This window comes from Hemiscyllium ocellatum, chromosome 12 (assembly GCF_020745735.1).
Source record: "Hemiscyllium ocellatum isolate sHemOce1 chromosome 12, sHemOce1.pat.X.cur, whole genome shotgun sequence".
Classification (NCBI taxonomy): domain Eukaryota; kingdom Metazoa; phylum Chordata; class Chondrichthyes; order Orectolobiformes; family Hemiscylliidae; genus Hemiscyllium; species Hemiscyllium ocellatum.
This window is the reverse complement of record NC_083412.1, coordinates 82,020,744-82,042,052: the sequence shown is the minus strand read 5'-3', so window position 1 is coordinate 82,042,052 and position 21,309 is coordinate 82,020,744. Positions and strand designations below refer to the sequence as shown.

The following is a 21,309-nucleotide window of genomic DNA, read 5'->3' as shown; positions in this document are numbered from 1 at the left end:
CCCATGCTTAATGGCAGACAAAGCACATGCTTATGTCTATTTTAGTTGAATTTTGTTGGAACAGATCACTAACCTATTGCCAAGGGCTATAACATGAGGGGTCCACTCCACATCAAGGCCTGTCCAGCTCTTACTGCAATGGGGAGGATTCATAGATTTATAATTCACCTGACTGGCCTTGTTACAAACACACCTCTAATGGCCATCAAATCCTGGAGTCATTTTTATCATGTAGCTTCCAGCTCAGAGGTAGGACACTACCCACTATGCCACAGAACATATAAATGAAGATTCAGTACCAGGACTACTGGCAGTTCAACCAGTGCTGGATGGGCCCAAAGCCACTTCATGACAGGTTGAGATAAATATACTGCTGAAATCCAAATTCAGTTTGTTTATTAGACCAGTACATTAACCAGATAAACCACGGTACCAAGTACCTACTGTCATTATCTGCCCAGATGCCAATTATGAAAGGTGTGCAGGAACAACTTCCCCTCAGGAACAAGAATTTCCACCTCAGAAATAAGAATTTCCATTTCAGAGAGCTTGATGCTAATCTGAGGCTGACAACTTTCTAGCACCAGTAGTGTCACCAGGAGCAGTGTCCACTTCAGGTCCTGTGCCAAAGTCAAGACAAGTTATAGCAGCTGAGTCAGGGATCTTCTTGGTGTTAAGTTGGCAAGGCGTGAGGTGAGCTGGTAACTCTGTGGTTGGATAAATCCTGGCTACCACTGCATCAGTTCTTAAGTGGGAATCAATTGTCCATTTAATTGGTCAGTTGGTTCACTAGTAGTTAGGCTGGCTGACACCACCCCTTTGGCTGGTAAAATTGTGGTCGTAGCTATTGGATGAAAACCCACCAGGGAGAGAGATAAAATCATACATTATAACTGTACAGATGCCAGTGATCTGCTGATCCCCATTGGTGTTTACCTCAGCTTGAGATGAGATTACAGGTGGAAAATTATTTTTGAAAACCTGTCGTCACACGTTACACATCTCAAGAGGGGAAAACAGAATTACCTGTTTATAGGCTATGGTTATGAAATCGCACTCATGCCTGCTAGCAATAATACACATCAAAAACTCTGAATGCATTCTCACCATGAATTTCTCTCATTAATTTTAATGGATGGAAAATGGTTTGGTGCACATCTGCAGTTTCCTGACGTGTGTACCAAGTGGGTGAGGCTTCTTAAAGTAGGACCAATGTATGCACCTAAGGACAATTTACAATTCTCGGCTCAAGACTTACTGTCTGTGTAAAAGGGAGATTAAGTAATTTGGGCAAGCCAGCACAGCCTTCTCCTTTCATTGTTCACTTGTAAGACTTACATGCCTTGGCCAGCTGCTTTACTGCACACAACTGACAGAGGAGATCTGGAAGCAAGTTGCTCAGAAGGGATTTATAAAAGTGTTAGGAATCTCAACAACAGAAAAGTGACAATACACAGACTTACATCATTACAGACTGGCAGTTTAGTCTGTGAATCCTCGTTAATTTTTGTTCAAAGCACATCATTGCACAGAATTATTCCAGAGTTACTCTCATTCATTCTGTGTTCATAGACTGTGCCAGGAATGTGGTGGGAATCCAGTTTATTCACATACGTGAGGATGTTGTGCAGTTGCAGGAGCAGAGTAATAAGAGGCAGAAATTCCGGGGTTTTTTCCCCTCTGAGACATTCACGATGATGATATGCAAACCTGTGCCAATATGGAGGATCCCTGGCTTTGATTCTGTCAGAGTGAGGGGTGTAAAGTATGGATACCTCCTGAGTTAGAAGGTGGGATCAAATATCCTAGGAATTCTCTCTGACAAATTCTTAATTAGTGAATAATATTTGGTGAAGAAGGACCTTAGCAACTCAAATGATAGAGTATGTGGAAATAAAGTAGGAGAAAGTGAGGACTGCAGATGCTGGAGATCAGAGCTGAAAAATGTGTTGCTGGAAAAGCGCAGCAGGTCAGGCAGCATCCAAGGAGCATGAGATGCTGGAGGCTTCGGATTTGTTGTAGGTACTGGTTGTTCCTGTTGGGTCCAAATTTGGTTGGTCTGAACATTGCAGGACTCCATGATTCCGAAACGCCGATTCTCCTGCTCCTTGGATGTTGCCTGACCTGCTGCGCTTTTCCAGCAACACACTTTTCAGCTATGTAGAAATAAACCCAATTTTAGAATTGTACCTAATGTTTGAGAGGTCCCTTGGGACCTTGGCAAGTCTACCCTGTGAATTTCAAGGCATTTGAAATCAAGAGGACGCTAATTTCTCCGTGTTGTGTGATAAGTTAGCAGTTAAATTTACAGCGTAAAAACAATGACTGCAGATGCTGGAAACCAGATTCTGGATTAGAGTGGTGCTGGAAAAGCACAGCAGTTCAGACAGCATCCAAGGAGCAGGAAAATCGATGTTTCGGGCAAAGGTCCTTCATCAGGAATACAGGCAGAGTGCCTGAAGGGTGGAGAGATAAATGAGAGGAGGGTGGGGGTGGGGAGAATGTAGCATAGAGTACAACAGGTGAATTGGGGTGGGTATGAAGGTGATAGGTTGAGGAGGAGGGTGGGGGAAGGTTGCAAAGAGTACAACGGGTAGATGGGGTGGGATGAAGGTGATAGGTCAGAGAGGAGGGTGGAATGGATAGGTGGAAAGGAAGATAGGCAGGTAGGACAAGTCGGGGGACAGTGCTGAGCTGGAAGTTTGGAGCTGGGGTGAGGTGGGGGGAGGGGAAATGAGGAAACTGGTGAAGTCCACATTGATGCCCTGGGATTGAAGTGTTCCGAGGCGGAAGATGAGGCGTTCTTCCTCCAGGTGTCGGGTGGTGAGGGAGCGGCGATGAAGGAGGCCCAGGACCTCCATTTCCTCGCCTGAGTGGGAGGGGGAGTTGAAATGTTGGGCCACAGGGCGGTGTGGTTGATTGGTGCGAGTGTCCCAGAGATGTTCCCTAAAGCGCTCTGCTAGGAAGTGTCCAGTCTCCCCAATGTAGAGGAGACCACATCGGGAGCAACGGATACAATACATGATATTGGTGGATGTGCAGGTAAAACTTTGATGGATGTGGAAGGCTCCTTCAGGGCCGTGGAGGAGGTGTGGGTGCAGGTTTTGCAATTCCTGCAGTGGCTGGGGAAGGTGCCAGGACGGGAGGGTGGGTTGTTGGGGTTAAGGTTTACAGTACTATTAGAGATGGTGCTACTACCATCATATTCCAAATTAGGAATGGGAAGCTGGCCAAAATTCCTGCTCCAGGTTGCTAATTAGGAACTCCAGCTTGGTGTGCGTCTGTGTAAACATTGAAGGTGAACAAATGTGGTAATGTCATGGTGAACAGCCTGCTAACATTTTAGAACATTTGAATGACTATTTGGATGAGTTATTAGAAAGGAATTAGCACAGGTGGAACAGTAACCCAGCAAGGATTGCCAATTGTATCTATGCTGATATCGGAAACTTGTTGTTCCTTTTATGACTGTTGTTCATTATTAGACTTTCAATTTGCACGTGCCAGAGTTTGATCTTATTTTTCAGGGGAAAAGGTATAAATTTTAAAACAAATCATGCATCACATCATATTTGCTTTTGCGATTGTGTTTCCTCCTGTAGCTTAGAAATGCACCAAAGCTCACTGGGGAAAAGCAATCTGAGCATAAGCAAGTCAAATTCAGATGGTGAAGTTATGAGTGGGCTGACCGTTGTCAATGCGCCTGATGCTATCAAGTATTAGTCAAGAGTGTGATGCTGGAAAAGCACAGCAGGTCAGGCAGCATCCGAGGAGCAGGAGAATCAATGTTTTGGGCATAAGCCTGGATTCCTGATGAAGGGCTCATGCCCGAAACATCGATTCTCCTGCTCCTTGGATGCTGCCTGACCTGCTGGGTTTTCCAGCACCACACTCTCAACTCTGACCTCCAGCACCTGCAGTCTTCACATTCTAGTAGGTATCAAGATTACCCACAGTGTTTCATTGTCTGATTTCTTGTTTTTCATTCCTGTTTAAGAACACTTGATGCAGGGGTTAACATACAAGCAAGGATAAAGCATTGTTTAGCTAACAAGGGAAAATAGTTCTATTTCAGGCTGATTAACCAGTGGAGTGATACAGGGATCCATGGTGGGGCCTCAACTATTTTACAAAATATATCAATGACTCGGATGAAGGGACTGAGTGCAAATGGAGCTAAATTTGCCAATTAGTGAACTTGCTACAAGATAAATAGGAAACTAAGTTGTGAGAAGGAGGTTAAGAGTCTACAAAGGAATATAGATAGAGTAAGTGAGTGGGCAATCATTTGTCAGATGGAGTATGATTTGGGAAAATATGAACTATTTCCAATAGCAGTTTATTATTTAATGGAGAGAGATCCAAAGACCCAGGGCTAATCCTCTGGGACAAAAGTCAGCAGCTGGCAGAATTTGAATTTAATTAATAAATATGGAACATAGTCTCAATAGTGGTGATCATGTTAACTACCATTGACTATTTTACATCCCATTTGGTTCATTAATGCCCTTTGAGAAGGAAATCTGACATCCTTACCTGGATTGACTTACATGTAACTCCAGGCCCACAGAAGGTTAACTCCTAACTTCCTCCATTCAGTTTAAGGCAATAAAAGGTGGCCATACCGTGAAAAAGTAAAGGACAAAACAAAATATAACAGTGGAGAGAGGTCAGAATCCTGCTGCACAAATTAGAAAAGTTATTTTGCAAGTGTAGCAAGTAATTAGGAAAAGCAAATGGGATGCTGTCATTTATTGCAAGGAGTAGGGAAGATTTACTGAAGCTGCACAGAACCGTGGTAAGACCATATCTAATGCACTCTACAGTTTTGGTCTCATTTGGATAATTAAATCATTTTTATGTTCGAAACAGTTCAGAGAAGGTTCATTTGATATATTCATGGGATAATGGGCTTATGAGAAAGATTGAATAGATTGGGCTTATACCCAGTGAAGTTTATAAGAATAAGAAGTGACCTTATTGAAGTATATCAGATAGTTAGGGGAGCTGAAAGAGTGAATACAGGCACACAGTTTGAGAATAATTGATCTCCCTGTTAGACTGAGGTGACAAGAGTTTTTCCTTTTCTGAGAGGGTCATTAGTTAGTGAAATTCTCTTCATCAGAAAGCAATGATGGCTGTGTCATTGAATTAATTCAAGGTTAAGCTTGGCAAATGTTTGTTAGATGAAGGAGCTAAGAGCTGTGAGTGCGTCGGATTAGCCACAATACTGCTGAGTATTGGACTGGTTTCAAAGTTGCAGGATTAGCAGCCACTTTAAGTTCTACATAGTCTTTTTCTACCTCTTTTTCTCCTCTTTGTTTCAATACAAATTAGTAATTCTTCTGGTATCTCATCCAGTGTGTAATGTTCTAATATAAGATTGAACAGTGTTTTGGGGGTAAATTGGATTAAATCAGTGTTAATTCAGAATTCCAAATTTGAAATTTCCTATGTGATATAATATATAATGTTATAACTGTAGCATAAGTAACCAGCCTTCTGCAAATAAGTATATTTCTATATGAAAACAGAGAAGCCATAAGTCTTGACTCATGCACTACCCTACTCCATTATCAACGCAATGTCTTGAAGTAAGGTTTTGGTCTAAGAAGGAATGAAAACTAACCTTTAAATGGATGCAGGTAAGGGGTCAATGGTCATTTGACTCATTAGTAGCTGTCCCATGGCCATTGATGAAGAGGGTTTAAATTGATCATTGACATAGCACTGATGGCCAATTCCCAATGTAAGTTTTAAATTAACAGGGAAGGTGGGTGGAGAAGGACAAGAAGATCCAGGGAGATGAGCCACACCTAGGATAAGACCAGGAATTCCTCTATGTCAGCCTGAGGGAAAATGAAAAATTATTAGTACCATGACCACTGAAGACTAGCAAAGACCATCATAAAATGGCTTTGGACCACTGGGATGTGGGAATGCGTTGCCCCTAATCCTCCATTTTATGGGAGCTCTGGGACCGGTAAAGTGCTTCCAAAGTCACTGGTAATATGTTTCCTTTCTTCCTTCCTGTGGAGAGACTTGAGTGTTCTGTTGATCCCAAGTGTGATGCTGTCAGGCGTTCTCAATTCTTGGCAAGGTCATCCATGACAGTACGGTCAGAGGGGAGGAGTCAGACACAGTGCAATCCAAAACAAAACAAATCCTCAACAGTGATCCAAGTGGAAGATATTTAAGTGATATCAACAGCTGAGATGGCAGATGAAGGCTGCAGCAGGAGGCCGATCCCTAGTCATCGAGGCTTCCTTGTCAATGGAACTGGATCTACTTTCTGTCAAACACCATGTCTCTGCTGATGTGAAACATCACTCCTCTGTTACAGATGTTCCACACAAGGTGTCTACCTGGAGGAAATAGCAATCTCGAACCACTTCGGCCTCCCAGAAACACCTGCGAAAAGTGTTGTTGGAGATGTGGCTCTATAATCAGGCTCAATCGCCAGGTAAAGACCCACAGACTCCATGGACAGTGACATGGAATTTCCTAGGTGACAATCATTCTCCTTAGTGAGAGATTCCTGATGACAATTTATTTTCTTTATCTAATTACTAATGTAGCTTAGCTAAACTGCTGCTTCTCAAAATCTGTCAGAAAATTGCAATAAATTGTTGGCTGTCTATATTACATAACTGTGATTACCAACGCCCTGAGTCGACAGTAGTAATGTGCCATTTGGCACTGAGGGAGGAATAACATCTGAGCCAGATCGTGGATCTGAACTGACATCCACACTAGAACCTTTCACCTGGCAATCGCTCACACTGAGTGGAATGTGAACCTTAGCAGATTGTTTCCTTTCAGCCTCATGGATGTTGAGGACAATTTTGCAGATTATTGCTGCCTCCCTTAGCATCTTTCAGGAACTACATGCGGAGTCATCCTTGTGTGACTCGGAATCTGATTCGCAAAGAAGCAAAAACGAGAGTAAATTACTAGGAATTCGAATGAAAACAAATTGAGACAATTTGTTAATTTCTCTTTCCCAGCCCCGTACAATGCATGTTTTAGATTCAGAATAATTTTTAATTATATTTGCAGCCTCAAATTCCCATCTCAAAGATCTGTTCTAACTGCGCTTCAGACTCTCCGTTCCAACTTTGAACAGAGCTGACAAAAATGCAATGATTTTAGTGAACAAGTACTTTTTAAATTTTACATCACTAAGAAATAATGCTGCCTTCTTATCAGCGACGTATAAGTAATGGCCTCTTAGATCCCCTGAACCAAATGAAACTTTCATATGTGTTGATAAGTAGCCATGATGTGGAGTTGCTGTTATTGGACTTGGGTGGACAAAGGCAGATGTTACACAACACCAGGTTATTGTCCAACAGGTTTATTTGAAATCACAAGTTTTTCAAGTGAAGTGGAGGAAAGCACATGTGCCTAGGGCAGTGGCCTTATGGAGGGGTACAATTTGACTTTCTTTTTTGATTGCTGCATTGTGGACCTCTCTGTCAACTGTTCTGGTTCACTGTTTGGCCCATTGGGCTCACTCCTGACATTTTGGAGTTTGTGGATGAATTCCAGTGCACTTCTCTCTCACTTCACCTGATGAAGAAGCAGTGCTCTGAAAGCTTGTGATTTCAAATAAACTTGTCAGACTATAACCTGTTCCCGTGTGACTTATTACACTGATAAGGTTTGTTTGTATAAATGTCTTGTGTTAACACTAGTGAAAATACTGCCTCAATATAGTATGGCATGAAGAATGTATACGCTGTAATGCAAACTCACATTCCCTCCTGTTATTTTGGATGCACCTTAAACAAACAGGCTTCGTGAATTGAGCTGGAAAAATTCCAAAGAGCACACCTTCTATTCTCACACCTAGAATTCCATGCTTCAATTCCATCCATGCAATGACAACTTGCTGAATTATGTATAAATTATGCCTTTTTAATCTAAAATCAGAAAGCTGACATGTACATTACTTACACATTGGGTTTAAGTGTAGGGGAATATCCCCAAAACCGCACCAATAAACCAAATGATACAATGTTTGCTACTCTTCCATGTCAAAGGGAATAATCTTTCCTGTCCCTCTTCATTTATGTCAAGGAAAACACATCCAGCAGAGCTGGCCGAGCAAAATTCAGCAGTGAGAATATTGGATCACTTTGTCCAGACGAAGCTGACCATTTAGAGAAGATCCAGAGCTGACCAAAAATAATCAGAGCAAACTGCTCACAGACTGGGAATTAATCACGGAGTCTTTCAGCTCTCCAGGTTATTCAGTTATTCTTACTGAGCCATCAGCGATCCTAGAATTTAAGGTTCAAGAATTTGACCAGTATCTGAGTGCTATTTCCATGCTAAAGCAATCGGAATGCTCATCAACCCTATTCTCTGAGTGTACCTCTATTCAATAAACACAAGTATATTTTGTTACTGATAAGGTTTTGTTTGGTTTAATATGTAAAAACATTGTGAAATAGTGAAGGCACTGGGCAATTTCATTTTAAGTGACTTGAGGCTAAAGTAACAGCTGTATTTTTCCATTGAACAGGATTCAAACAAAAAACAACACATTGATGACAAATTATACTGCAGCAACAAGAAGCGATGTTTAGAAATGAAAAGAGATCAAATAAGTCACCTTCAGTGGGTAAATGCACGGCATGATATGAGAAGACTGAAACTTACAGGTAAGGATGGCCAGGATCTCTCTCTGGTTGAGGCTGAGGTAATTGATATCAGATGCACAATCTCGGGAGTACCAGAACTTGCTTCACTATCTCTAAGATGAGCAACACAGCCACTACCAAAAGCAATGCAGTGACTTTGTCATAAAATACACAGTGTAGTATCTTCCCAATGCCTGAACAACATGGTATTGGTGAGAAAGTTGGGACAATTATGTGAGATTAACAGTAAAGAGATTTATCTCTTTAAAGAGGAAAACGTCTAACCCAGTGTTGAATGTGAGACAAGATTTTTGCCGTAGGCAGCGAGAGGCCTATGTGCAAGCATCAAGACCTCATTGACATGCAGTTTCCCATTTTCTCACCCATAAGATAGAAACTACATTTCCTGGAACGAATCTCAGAATAGTTATTTGGCAACTCCAGTTTGTCACTGCTCCTCCTACCCTCCATCTTGGAAACCAGGCACCAATACGTGAGGACATATTCCATGAGCAGAAACCACACACACACTCAACCCCAGCCACCAGGGTCTCCAGGTGGCTGACACCAAAGTGGGACCAATTTCCCTCTGCCTGACATGTCTGGCAGAGTTGATGGGCATAGACAGCGCTTGACCAGGTGCATATCTGGGCTTTGAAGTTGGAATCAGTGTCAGGAATCCTGGGAGGTTCTGGCAGTGGCCAGTACCTCCACCTGTGGTGAGTGGGAGTATATGATGAGTGGGATGCCAATTTAGCCAATTTCTGGTAGAGTTCAGCCCATATTGTGGATGCCAGCTGAGAACAGGGATATAATTTATCTGTAATTCTTGCAATAGATCAAACAGCCTGATAACGATGCAGTCCAGACAGAAAATTCTAAAAAGTAGTACATCTTAGGACTAATAATGTGAAAATAAATTACATTTTTTACAGCTTTTCTTTTGGACAACTGCATTAAATAAATAAATATCCTGACTATAAGTCTGCCAGATGAGACAAATGCCACCATTCACTCTGGATTGTTGCAAACTAATTCATGTCTGTGAGACTGCATTAAAACAGAAAGGGAGATGGCATAGGCTAATTGCCACTTTTCTCTCTGCACTTGGAGTACGGGAGAGTATGCTACTTCTATGCTCAAGGGAAAACCACCTTCAAGCAACTAATTTACTTTGTCTGAAAGATGTTATTAATTTAAATAATGCTTTTTCTTAACACAATTACTCAAATACTGCACAACGTGATTTATGGGATTTCAACATGATGAGGTTGAATGTTATAGATGAAGGACAGTCATGTATCTCCAATATACATACTGCTTACTGAAAGGTTATTCTGAGATATTCTTTGCTAATGTATTCATTATCATTCATTACAATTTCCAGGATACATCTCTGACATCACTGCTATCATTGGCCTTAAAAAGAGAAAGGTCAGGCAGAGTTCTTCCTCCTGATCATTTTGCAATAACTGTTACTGGAATGTGTTTGGACATTGAATAAGGAAAGGCAAAGGACTAGATATGATACCCAACAAGGAACAAACTAACAACAACTGGACAATTGAACCAAGGGACACATGGTCACTTCGGTGAGACATGGAAGAGTTGTTGGAAATTTCCTGAGTGAGTAGAGTGAAGGGTGGGGGTGGCGAGGGACAGTTTGAGAGGAAGAGGACCTAGGGGATGATGGTGGAGGTGGGCATTGGTTTCTGTTTAGAAAAAATGAAAGACAATAATTAATTAATTTTGCTTTTCACTGAAATGATTAGGCCTTCTTTTCTTGTAAACTTAATTTGTTTGGGATTTTTTTGACATTCTGGATCTTTATTTGCCTAAAATATGTTTATTTTTAAAAAAATTAACATTATGCTTCATTGTTCATTGTTGAAGTTTTAAACAAACCAATGATGATACAATGGGTCAGTTAAAGCAATACCGTCAGCATTTGATTCAGGGTGCGTTGCTCCAGTTCTAGCTTCTTTGCCAGATCAAGGGCCTCCTGTGTCTTTCTGTGTTCTGCAGCCAGCTGATGATTGAAACTTTTACTTTTTAATTCCAGAATTTTCTCCAGGTCCTAAAGACACAGTGAACAAAATGAGCACCTGCAGGAAAATCATGGGATATTTGCCAATGAAGACAACATTTTATGTTCATACATCACTTCCGTTCCTGAAGATGCCGACTCATCAAATGGAATGATTCGACAGGCACCAGCAACCATTTGATGCCATGGCTGATCGAACTATGCATGAACATAGTGTGACATGTGGACTGTTTTATCATGGGGACATGACAACCATTGTGTGTGTCTCTCCCAAATCTGTCTTCACCCAATGTCCATTATCCACATTTTCCAGTAGCAATTAATGCATAGGAATCAGGAGCTAAAAACCTTGTCAAGACTGTGTGATCAGATTAATTTTAGTGCCCTTCTCAACATGTCTTCTTTGATCAACCAACTTAGCACCAACTAGAAATTGATTCCGGATCTTTCCAATCTGTCTGGTTCTGTGGATTGGCAAAGCAATGACTAGGAAGTGCAAAGTATGGCACAACTGATAGAATGTGTTGTTTAACAGCTGCGTATGTATAAGATAACTAAGTCTCTTGGTATCAATTTTACTTGTTTTCAATGTTCCTAGGACACACTCCAAGATTTCTTTTTAACAATCCCTCTATATAACCTGATAATGATGTATTGTAAACAAAAGACTTGGAACCCTGTAGGCTTGTGCATCTTCTGGGCAACACCTGATGGGGAAACAACATAAAGATATTTTAGGTGAGCTCCTTCAAACAAAGGGTTCAGAAACATATCAGATAAATTTTAGTTGTAGTGGTATAGGGGATACAAGATGGGAAGATTACATATTAATCTCACTGAAATTGAATCACACTCATAAATATGGGAGGTGGTTTTTGGCCGTGCAAACTTTCAGTCCCAACTAAAAAGTGATGCCAGCTCCTGATTTCCTTTCTGCATGTCTGAATGAATGCTGCTCCAAGAATGTAAGATCATTCAAGAAGCTCAAAGTCATCCAACATGTATGATTGGTGCCCATACACCACCTGAAACATCATTTCCTCTGCTGTCAGTAAACTGCAGCAACAGTGTGTGCCATCTACAAGATACCCTGCAGGGCCTTTCGACATCACCTTCCAAACATATGTTTTCAACTATCAAGAAGGACAAGAACAGCAAATGCGCTTCAAAGTCCATCTCCAAAACACATTCCCTGCTCCTTCACTGTCACTGGTTCAAAATCCTGAGAATCCCTCCACATGCACTATAGCAGTTCAAGAAAAGAGTTCACCACCACTTTCTCAAAGGCAATTATGGATGGGTAATAAATCCTGGTTCAGTCAGTAATACTCACTTACCACAAACAATTGATAAAATTGCAAATGTTTAAGATCTATTCTCATACCTCACAATCTGGAAGTTATAGAAGGGTTTATATGCTGGAACATGGAGGTACTAGGTAAAGATAATTTGCGATATAAGAATTAAGTCGTAAAGTAAAAAGCATTAAACACTATTCCATTAGAGCATTGTACTTTCACTACAGTGATCAAATCCAGTCCAAATTGATAAAGTGAATGTCTCTATGGGATTGTAAGAGCCCTGAACAAAATACATTTGACAAATCTCAAACCTATTGTGAGCATTCTAGTGCTGCTAGGAAGTCTGCTGTCTCGGCGTCCCTGTGGTTATAGTTGAGTCCCTTGGCCAATATTGTTCCTTCCGTGTCTGTGAGCTGTCTGTGGGAGAAGTTTCTAACCCAGGTATGTGTGTGGTGTCCTCTCTGTTGTGTGTTAGTTTGGCCATTTTTTCTTTTAGTGCCGTTTTTTTGCAGTGTAGCCTCAAACCTATTGTGAGCGCACAACAAATAATATGGTACCTGCTTGGTAACCTTACCATATTTAATTGTGATTGACACAAGCTTCAATAATTGCATTCATTCCCATTATAATCGATGAATAATGGAAAATATAAGTATCAAAAATAACAATTATGTCAGCTACTGTGTAATGAAAAAATTCCCTGGAGCACAATTGAATTGTTCTTTTAGCATTTGGCAGGGTTTGTGTGAGTGGTAGACAGAAGCTATTTAATCATGCATGTAATCTGTGTTATGTAATGGCACAGGAGTGTTTTGTACAATGATTATGGGACAAGATAAAATTGAAAAATATTAGGGGTGGCACAGTAGCTCAATGGTTAGCATTACTGTCTCAAAGCACCAGGGAACTCAGTTCCAGCCTTGGGTGACTGGCTGTATGGAGTTTGCACATTCTCTCCATGTCTGCATGGGTTTTCTCTAGGTGCTGCATTTTCCTCCCAGAGTCCAAAGATTGGCAATGCTAAATTGTCTGTAGTGTCCAGGGATGTGCAGGCTAAGTGGATTAGCCATGACAAGTGAAGGGTTACAGAGGTGAGGTGGGTCTGGGTGGGATGCTCTTTGGAGGATTATTGTGGACTCGATGGGACCAAATGCCTGCTTTCACACTGTCGGGATTCTATGATTTCAATCTAAATGGAAGTATAATTAATGACTAATGAAGCAACAATATCTACCCTGCTTTATATTTTTAAAATTTGTGGATGAAATAAAGATGGAAAAATGCAATTACCTAATTATTATTATAGAACAGGTAATTTTCTATTGCTTCAGCGTGTACAGCAATGTATTATTATTTTGCAATACAGTAAAGTGTGAGATGTTCACATTTATTTGGCATATTTTATCTCTATAGATCCAAATGCAGCTGAGAGAATGGTAATTGAAGAGATCTTTAACTATGCCAAGATGTTAGCATCCAATTTCTCCATTAACCCAACCAGTCACAGAATGTTGGACTGATGACAGCCCTCATATGTCAATGAAAGGTTCATTTTTTAAAAGAATCCTGGCAATGGCTATGCGAGAAACCCTGATTCAAAAGGGAAAAACATCAAAGTTTGTGAGAAGATTTGTAGCTCGGGTGCTCATTGTTATGGTTCTGTTCGCCGAGCTGGGAATTTGTGTTGCAGACGTTTCGTCCCCTGTCTCAGAGCTTGGGAGCCTCCTGTGAAATGCTTCTGTGTTGTTTCCTCTGGCATTTATAGTGGTTTGTCCCTGCCGCTTCCGGTTGTCCGTTCCAGCTGTCCGCTGCAGTGGCCGGTATATTGGGTCCAGGTCGATGTGTTTGTTGATAGAATCTGTGGATGAGTGCCCTGCCTCTAGGAATTCCCTGGCTGTTCTCTGTTTGACTTGTCCTATAATAGTTGTGTTGTTCCAGTCGAAGTCATGTTGCTTGTCATCTGCGTGTGTGGCTACTAAGGCTACTCCGCAAAAAAACGGCACTAAAAGAAAAAATGGCCAAACTAACACACAACAGAGAGGACACCACAACACATGCCTGGGTTAGAAACTTCTCCCACAGACAGCTCACAGACACGGAAGGAACAATACTAGCCAAGGGACTCAACTATAACCACAGGGACGCCGAGACAGCAGACTTCCTAGCAGCACTAGAATGCACACTCAGAAACAATGGACTGACAGAAGAGACACAACAAACAGTGAGACAAAGTATCGTACGCCTGATAACAAGGAAAAGACAAACACACAACCTCAACACCAAGGAGAGGGAAGCATTAAAAACACTAAGAAATGATAAGAATATAATCATACTATCAGCAGACAAAGGCAGAATGATGGTTATCCTGGACAAAGCAGAGTACATCCAGAAAGCGCAAAAACTACTTGCAGATACCAACACCTACCAAAAGAGGGAGTTTGACCCCACCCCACAGCTCACCAATAGGATAAACAACACACTGAGGAACCTGCAAAAAAACGGACAGATAACCAGGTTTGACCTACAGAGAATGAAACCTGAAAGCCAACACTACCCCCAGATTCTACGGACTACCTAAAGTGCACAAACCAGACATCCCACTCAGACCCATCGTATCGCTGCCTGGGACACCATCACACAAACTGGCGAAAGAACTACAACATAAACTGAAACACCTGATCAGTGGATCCAGACACGCTATACAGTCAACACAGGAATTAGAACATAGAACATAGAACAATTCTTGGACATCATCAGAAATATACACATAGACAAGGCAGAAACTATGGTCTCATTTGATGTAACGGCACTCTTCACCTCTATCAACAAAATCCTAGCCAGAGAAACAATAGCCAACTTGCTGGACATACAGAACAGACAACAGGACGGTGAACCTATCAACAAAGACGGCATACTCAAACTAGTGGACCTGTGCCCCACAACACACTTCACATTCAACAACCAAATATATGAACAAATCAACGGCACACCCATGGGCTCACACATATCTGGACTCATAGCAGAAGCTGTAATGCAAAGATTAGAACAAACAGTCTTACTCCAAATTCAACCCAAACTCTGGGTCAGATATGTAGATGACACCTTTGTAATCATTAAAAACACAGAAATAGAAAATACACACCAGATCATCAATGCCATACTCACAAAAATCAGATTCACTAGAGAGGAAGAAAAGGACAACCAACTCCCATTCCTAGACGTGATGGTACAGAGAACACTGAATGGCGAATTCACCACAAAGATATACAGGAAAGCCACACAAACAGACCAAGTCCTGAACTACGAAAGCAACCACCCCAACACACACAAAAGAAGTTGCATCGAGACACTTTTCAAAAGGGCCATAATACACTGCAGCACACCTGAACTGCAAAAAGAGGAAGAACACCTCTACAATGTATTCGCCAAAAACGAATACCCCCGCAATTTCATCAACAGATGCCTAAGGGAAAGACAACAGAATGAGGACATGCCACGACCCAAAGGACTAGCCACGTTACCGTACATCAAGAACATTTCTGAACTGACAGCCAGACTACTATGACCACTAGGACTCATAACAGCACACAAACCAACAGCCACTCTCAGATAACAACTTACCAGGACAAAGGACCCGATACCCAGCATGAGCAAAATCAACGTAGTGTACAAAATCCCATGCAAGGACTGCACAAAACACTACATAGGACAAACAGGAAGACAGCTAATGATCCGTATCCATGAAAACCAACTAGCCAAGAAACGACAAGACCAGCTATCCTTGGTAGCCACACACACAGATGACAAGCAACATGAGTTTGATTGGGACAACACTACTATTATAGGACAAGGAGAAAGTGAGAACTGCAGATGCTGGAGATCAGAGCTGAAAATGTGTTGCTGGAAAAGCGCAGCAGGTCAGGCAGCATCCAAGGAGCAGGAGAATCGCGTTTCGGGCATGAGCCCTTCTTCAGGAATGAGGAAAGTGTGCCAAGCGGGCTAAGATGAAAGGTAGGGAGGAGAGACTTAGGGAAGGGGCGTTGGAAATGCCTTAGGTGGAAGGAGGTTAAGGTGAGGGTGATAGGCCGGAGTGGGGGTGGGGGCGGAGAGGTCAGGAAGAAGATTGCAGGTTAGGAAGGTGGTGCTGAGTTCGAGGGTTGGGACTGAGACAAGGTGGGGGGAGGGGAAATGAGGAAACTGGAGAAATCTGAGTTCATCCCTTGTGGTTGGAGGGTTCCTAGGCGGAAGATGAGGCGCTCTTCCTCCAGCCGCCGTGTTGCTATGGTCTGGCGATGGAGGAGTCCAAGGACTGCATGTCCTTGGTGGAGTGGGAGGGGGAGTTGAGGTGTTGAGCCACGGGGTGGTTGGGTTGGTTGGTCCGGGTGTCCCAGAGGTGTTCTCTGAAACGTTCTGCAAGTAGGCGGCCTGTCTCTCCAATATAGAGGAGGCCACATCGGGTGCAGTGGATGCAGTAAATGATGTGTGTGGAGGTGCAGGTGAATTTGTGGCTTGGTGACAGTGTTAGGCATTACTTTGCAATTGATCACTTAAAAATCACAATGTTGAATTGACACTACCACAAATAGAAATCTCATGCCATGCACCACATCAAGTTTGAATCCTTTCTGCATCTCTGCACTAAATCATGCCTTTGATTTCCCATAACTCCTTCAAATTTTGTCATGGAGTGGCTGCAGGATGAAGCCAAGAATTCTGAGGATACATTGTCACAATTCATATGCACCTCCACCAGTATAGATACCTTGGTGGAGACTACATCAGAGACAGTGGGGTGGAATGTGACACTGCACATCACAGATGAACATGAGTGGTCCCAGCAGCGGTGTCAGAAGTGGAGTGTTTCCAATGGATACTCTAAGCCCAGCTTAGGTAATGCACTAAAGACTTCTAGGACAGCAATGGGAATTATCTATGCTTTCAGAATCAGTGTGCATCCTTACCATGAGTGCTGTGATATCTCACCATCCTCATGAAAAGATTGATCACCTATATGGGAATCAGATACAGATGGCCACCTAAGTGCATGTTGGCATGCACCCTCACACTGCTCTTTACAAAGGATGGAGGAATGTGGTGGGCCAATGCCACACTGTTGGGCAGCCACTTACTTTCTAGCTATTGGTTCACAGGAATGTTCAAATAGGTTATGAGTGAAGATAGAAAGAGAGCACACGGCAGTGAGAAATCTTCTCAAGATGCTCCTATTTCTTATACTTTTCATAGAAGTCTGCCCGCTACCTTCTTTTGTCTGTGCAGTTAGTCTGAAAGTGGATGGTATGATCAACTTTAATGGGAAGGAAGTGGACTTTTATTCGAATGAATTATGCTTTGGTGTTTTGAGGGAGACACAGAGGCTCAGATGATACTCTCAGATGCCTTCATGCACACAGATTAGATGATGCACTTTTCTAGGTGCCTGGCAGCTAAGAGAAAGAGGTTGCTGAAATCAAGGTCATATCCTCTTCCTGCTTCTTGAAAACCATTTTTTTGCACTTTCCTACTGCTCAATTTCTCTCTGCAGTGTGATGTTGTGAAGGGTATAGTAAATCACAGCCATTCTGGCGACCTGAAATGAGGCAAACTCAAAGGATCTACTGAGTGATAGGCCAGGCATATTCAGCCACTCTGTGGCATCCTGCATCAACATCATCATCCTTGTGATTATGTGGCACTTGTTGAATTTCTCCTGTCATTTGTATGTACATGTGTCATCAGCCAGAGGATTCCCCTTGTCTTCACAGAGCTGCTGACACTCAGTGGAGAGGCAAAGGCCTTTGAGAAATGTAATTGCTGGACAAATGATTATATCTCCCAGGATATCATACAGGCATTTCCGCAAACCGTCCAGTTAACACAAACAAACAAACAGACAAACAAACATACAAACAATCTGAACATAGAGAGTGAAATCCTATGAAATTGATGAACACTTGAAGCTGATTTGAGGACATTTTGACTGCTGCATATGGATGTCAATCATGCCCTATACCTGATGGGATCCAATCGCTGCAGTGAAACTGACAGCCCTCTTGGTTAACCTCCTCACCTGCAGCAAAGTGAACATAAGTGTTGTCCATGGAAAATGAGGTGTCAACGACCCATGAGGTGCACTTAACAACATATTTTGAAATGTATCACCAATCAGATCCTGGAAGGAGCTGGAGACAAAGAAACTCAGGGCTGAGATGATCTTGACAGTCACTGGCAATTGGGGTCACCTTATAGAAGCCAGCAACAACCCCGTGCAATTGCCTGAGCCTCCTGAAATACTATTGCTCCATCATTATTAAGGAAGTCTACACTCTGTTGTACATGCAGTGCAGGGCTATTGCAGCCTTCCATCTGGATGTCCATCCCTCTGTCATGTGGAAAACATTAACTACTGATGCTGCACACCATGCGAGAGCTGTATAAATTGTTCCCAAGCTGCAGCGAAGGCTGAGAGCAGTAAGGTTGAAATTAAGTCTAGTAAATCCAGTACAAGTGAAATAATTTCCACAATAAACAATAGACAACTTACAATAGGTGCAGGAGTAGGCCATTCTGCCCTTCGAGCTAGCACCACCATTCATTATGATCATGGCTGATCATCCTCAATCAGTATTCTGTTCCTGGCTTATCTCCATAACCCTTGATTCCACTATCCTTAAGAGCACTATCCAACTTTTTCTTGAAAGTATCCAGAGACTTGGCCTTCACAGCCTTCTGGGGCAGAGCATTCCACACACTCACCACTCTCTGGGTGAAGAAGTTTCTCCTCAACTCTGTTCTAAATGGCCTACCCCTTATTTTTAAACTGTGTCCTCTGGTTCAGGACTCACCCATCAGCGGAAACATACTTCCTGCCTCCAGAGTGTCCAATCCTTTAATAATCTTATATGTCTCAATCAGATCCCCTCTCAGCCTGTATGTACCCTCAAAACTGTATGTCACCATAAAAGTAATAAAATCAGGTTTTCAGAACCAATCTTTCACAGGAGGATGGCCACAGCTTGGCAATTTAACACTTCCTAGTCTGTCAGTTTCATTGCTCAATGACTCCCCTCTGCGTACACTCCCTACTTTGCCCTGGAGTGTTCTACACTGCTCTGGAAATACAGACTGTTGGGTTAAATTCTCAGTTAATTGGAAATTCAAACACTGAAATTCAACTGCATCTGAAACTATCCGGGGTAAAACTTAGAAGTGAAGAGGATGTTATTAGATTCTTGCCCACTGCAACCGAAAGAGTATCCCACTACACTGTAAAAGCCATAGGTAAACCAACATCCAGGGGCAGATCACCATTCAATGCTCCAGTGTCTTTTTATGATACGCTGAATATCTCTCAGATTTCCAGTATCTGCAGTATTTTGCATTTGTTTTTATGTAAAGGCAACTGGAGGGTAAGACACCTATGTAAACATGTTACAAACAACTGACTCATGAGGGAAGAATTCAAGTGTGGCTGAGATTTTCTCTAATAGGAGAACTTAGAGGAGGGATCAACCCAGACCACATTCATACACTTCCTAGCATCTTCTTGCAGTTTTACATGCTGCTGGGACCTGTGAACTGATCAATTGTCCATTCTCCCAATTTGAGGATTGTAAATGCATAATACAGCATAGATTAAAGGGGAAGAGGTAATTCAGTATTCAACAATATTGAAACCTTTACAAAGTACAAAAATGACAAATGGAATTTTGTTCAAAATCTTTTTCAACCTCAGTTTCTGCCTTACTTGTAACTCTGATCACATAATTTTAAGTCTCATAATTTGATTTCATTTATTGTTCCACCTCACAGAAGATGAGCTAATCTTCACAATTATATTGAAAAGTAAACAGGTACTTGATTTCCATCATAATCAGTGATTTAGGACTTTCCTGTCCATCAAAATTAATTGCTTTTTCTAACCCTCAAAACGTTGATGTTGCACCCGTGAACACATCACTACTTCAGGAGATCAATTATTCTTGCATTAATTTCATCAAAATTCCATTAAACTCTTAACCTTATTCTGATCCCACTGGAGGCTACAAGTAGAACAAAGAACAAAGAAAATTTACAGCCCAGGAACAGGCCCTTCGGCCCTCCAAGCCTGAGACGATCCAAATCCACTGTCTAAACCTGCCACCCAATTTCTAAGCATCTGTATCCCTCTGCTCCCCACCTACTCATGCATTTGTCCAGACGCATCTTAAATGAATCTACCGTGCTTGCCTCTACCACCTCTGCTGGCAACGTGTTCTAGACGTCCACCACCCTCTGTGTGAAGTACTTGCCGCGTCTATCACCCTTAAAGTTTCCACCTCTCACCTTGAAAGCGTGACCTCTCGTTATTGAATCCTTCACCCTGGGAAAAAGCCTGTCTCTATTCCACCCTGTCTATACTCTTCATGATTTTGTAAACCTCAATCAGGTCTCCCCTCAACCTCCTTTTTTCTAATGAAAATATACCTAACCTACTCAACCTCTCTTCATAGCTAGCATCTTCGATAACAGGCAACATCCTCTTAAACCTTCTTTGCACCCTCTCTAAAGCGCCCACATTCTTTTGGTAATGTGGCGACCAGAACTGTACACAGTATTCCAAATGCGGCCAAACCAATTTCTTGCACAAATTTAACATGACTTGCCAGCTCTTATACTCAATACCCCGTCCAATGAAGGCAAGCATACTATATACCTTCTTGACCACTTTATCCACCTGTGCAGCCACCTTCAGGGTACAATAGACCTGCACTCCCAGATCTATCCACCCATCAAACGTTCCCCACAGCTCTTCCATTCATTGTATAATTCACCCTAGAATTAGTCTTGCCTAAACGCATCACCTCACATTTGTCTGGATTGAAATCCATCTGTCACTTTTCCACCCAACTCTCCATAGAATCATAGAGATGTACAGCATGGAAACAGACCCTTCGGTCCAAGCCATCCATGCCGACCAGATATCCCAACCCAATCTAGTCCCACCTGCCAGCACCCGGGCCATATCCCTCCAAACCCTTCCTATTCATATACCCATCCAAATGCCTCTTAAAGGTTGCAATTGTACCAGCCTCCACCACTTCCTCTGGCAGCTCATTCCATACACATATCACCCTCTGCGTAAATAAGTTGCCCCTTAGGTCTCTTTTGTATCTTTCCCCTCTCACCTTAAACCTATGCCCTCTAGTTCTGGACTCCCCAACCCCAGGGAAAAGACTTTGTCTATTTATGTTATCCATGCCTCTCATAATTTTGTAAACCTCTATAAGATCACCCCTCAGCCTCCAACACTCCAGGGAAAACAGCACCAGCCTGT

General features: G+C 42.2%; 1 protein-coding gene across 2 annotated transcripts in view; it reads right to left on the bottom strand.

The window, feature by feature from the left end:
- Positions 1–21,309, bottom strand: part of LOC132820861 (lebercilin-like protein) — a 68,416-nt gene that overhangs the window by 33,338 nt on the left and 13,769 nt on the right. For both annotated transcript variants that reach the window (XM_060833211.1, XM_060833212.1), the window contains exon 2: positions 10,588–10,725. In XM_060833211.1, the coding sequence (XP_060689194.1) occupies positions 10,588–10,725 (138 nt within the window). The remainder of the gene's footprint in view (positions 1–10,587; positions 10,726–21,309) is intronic.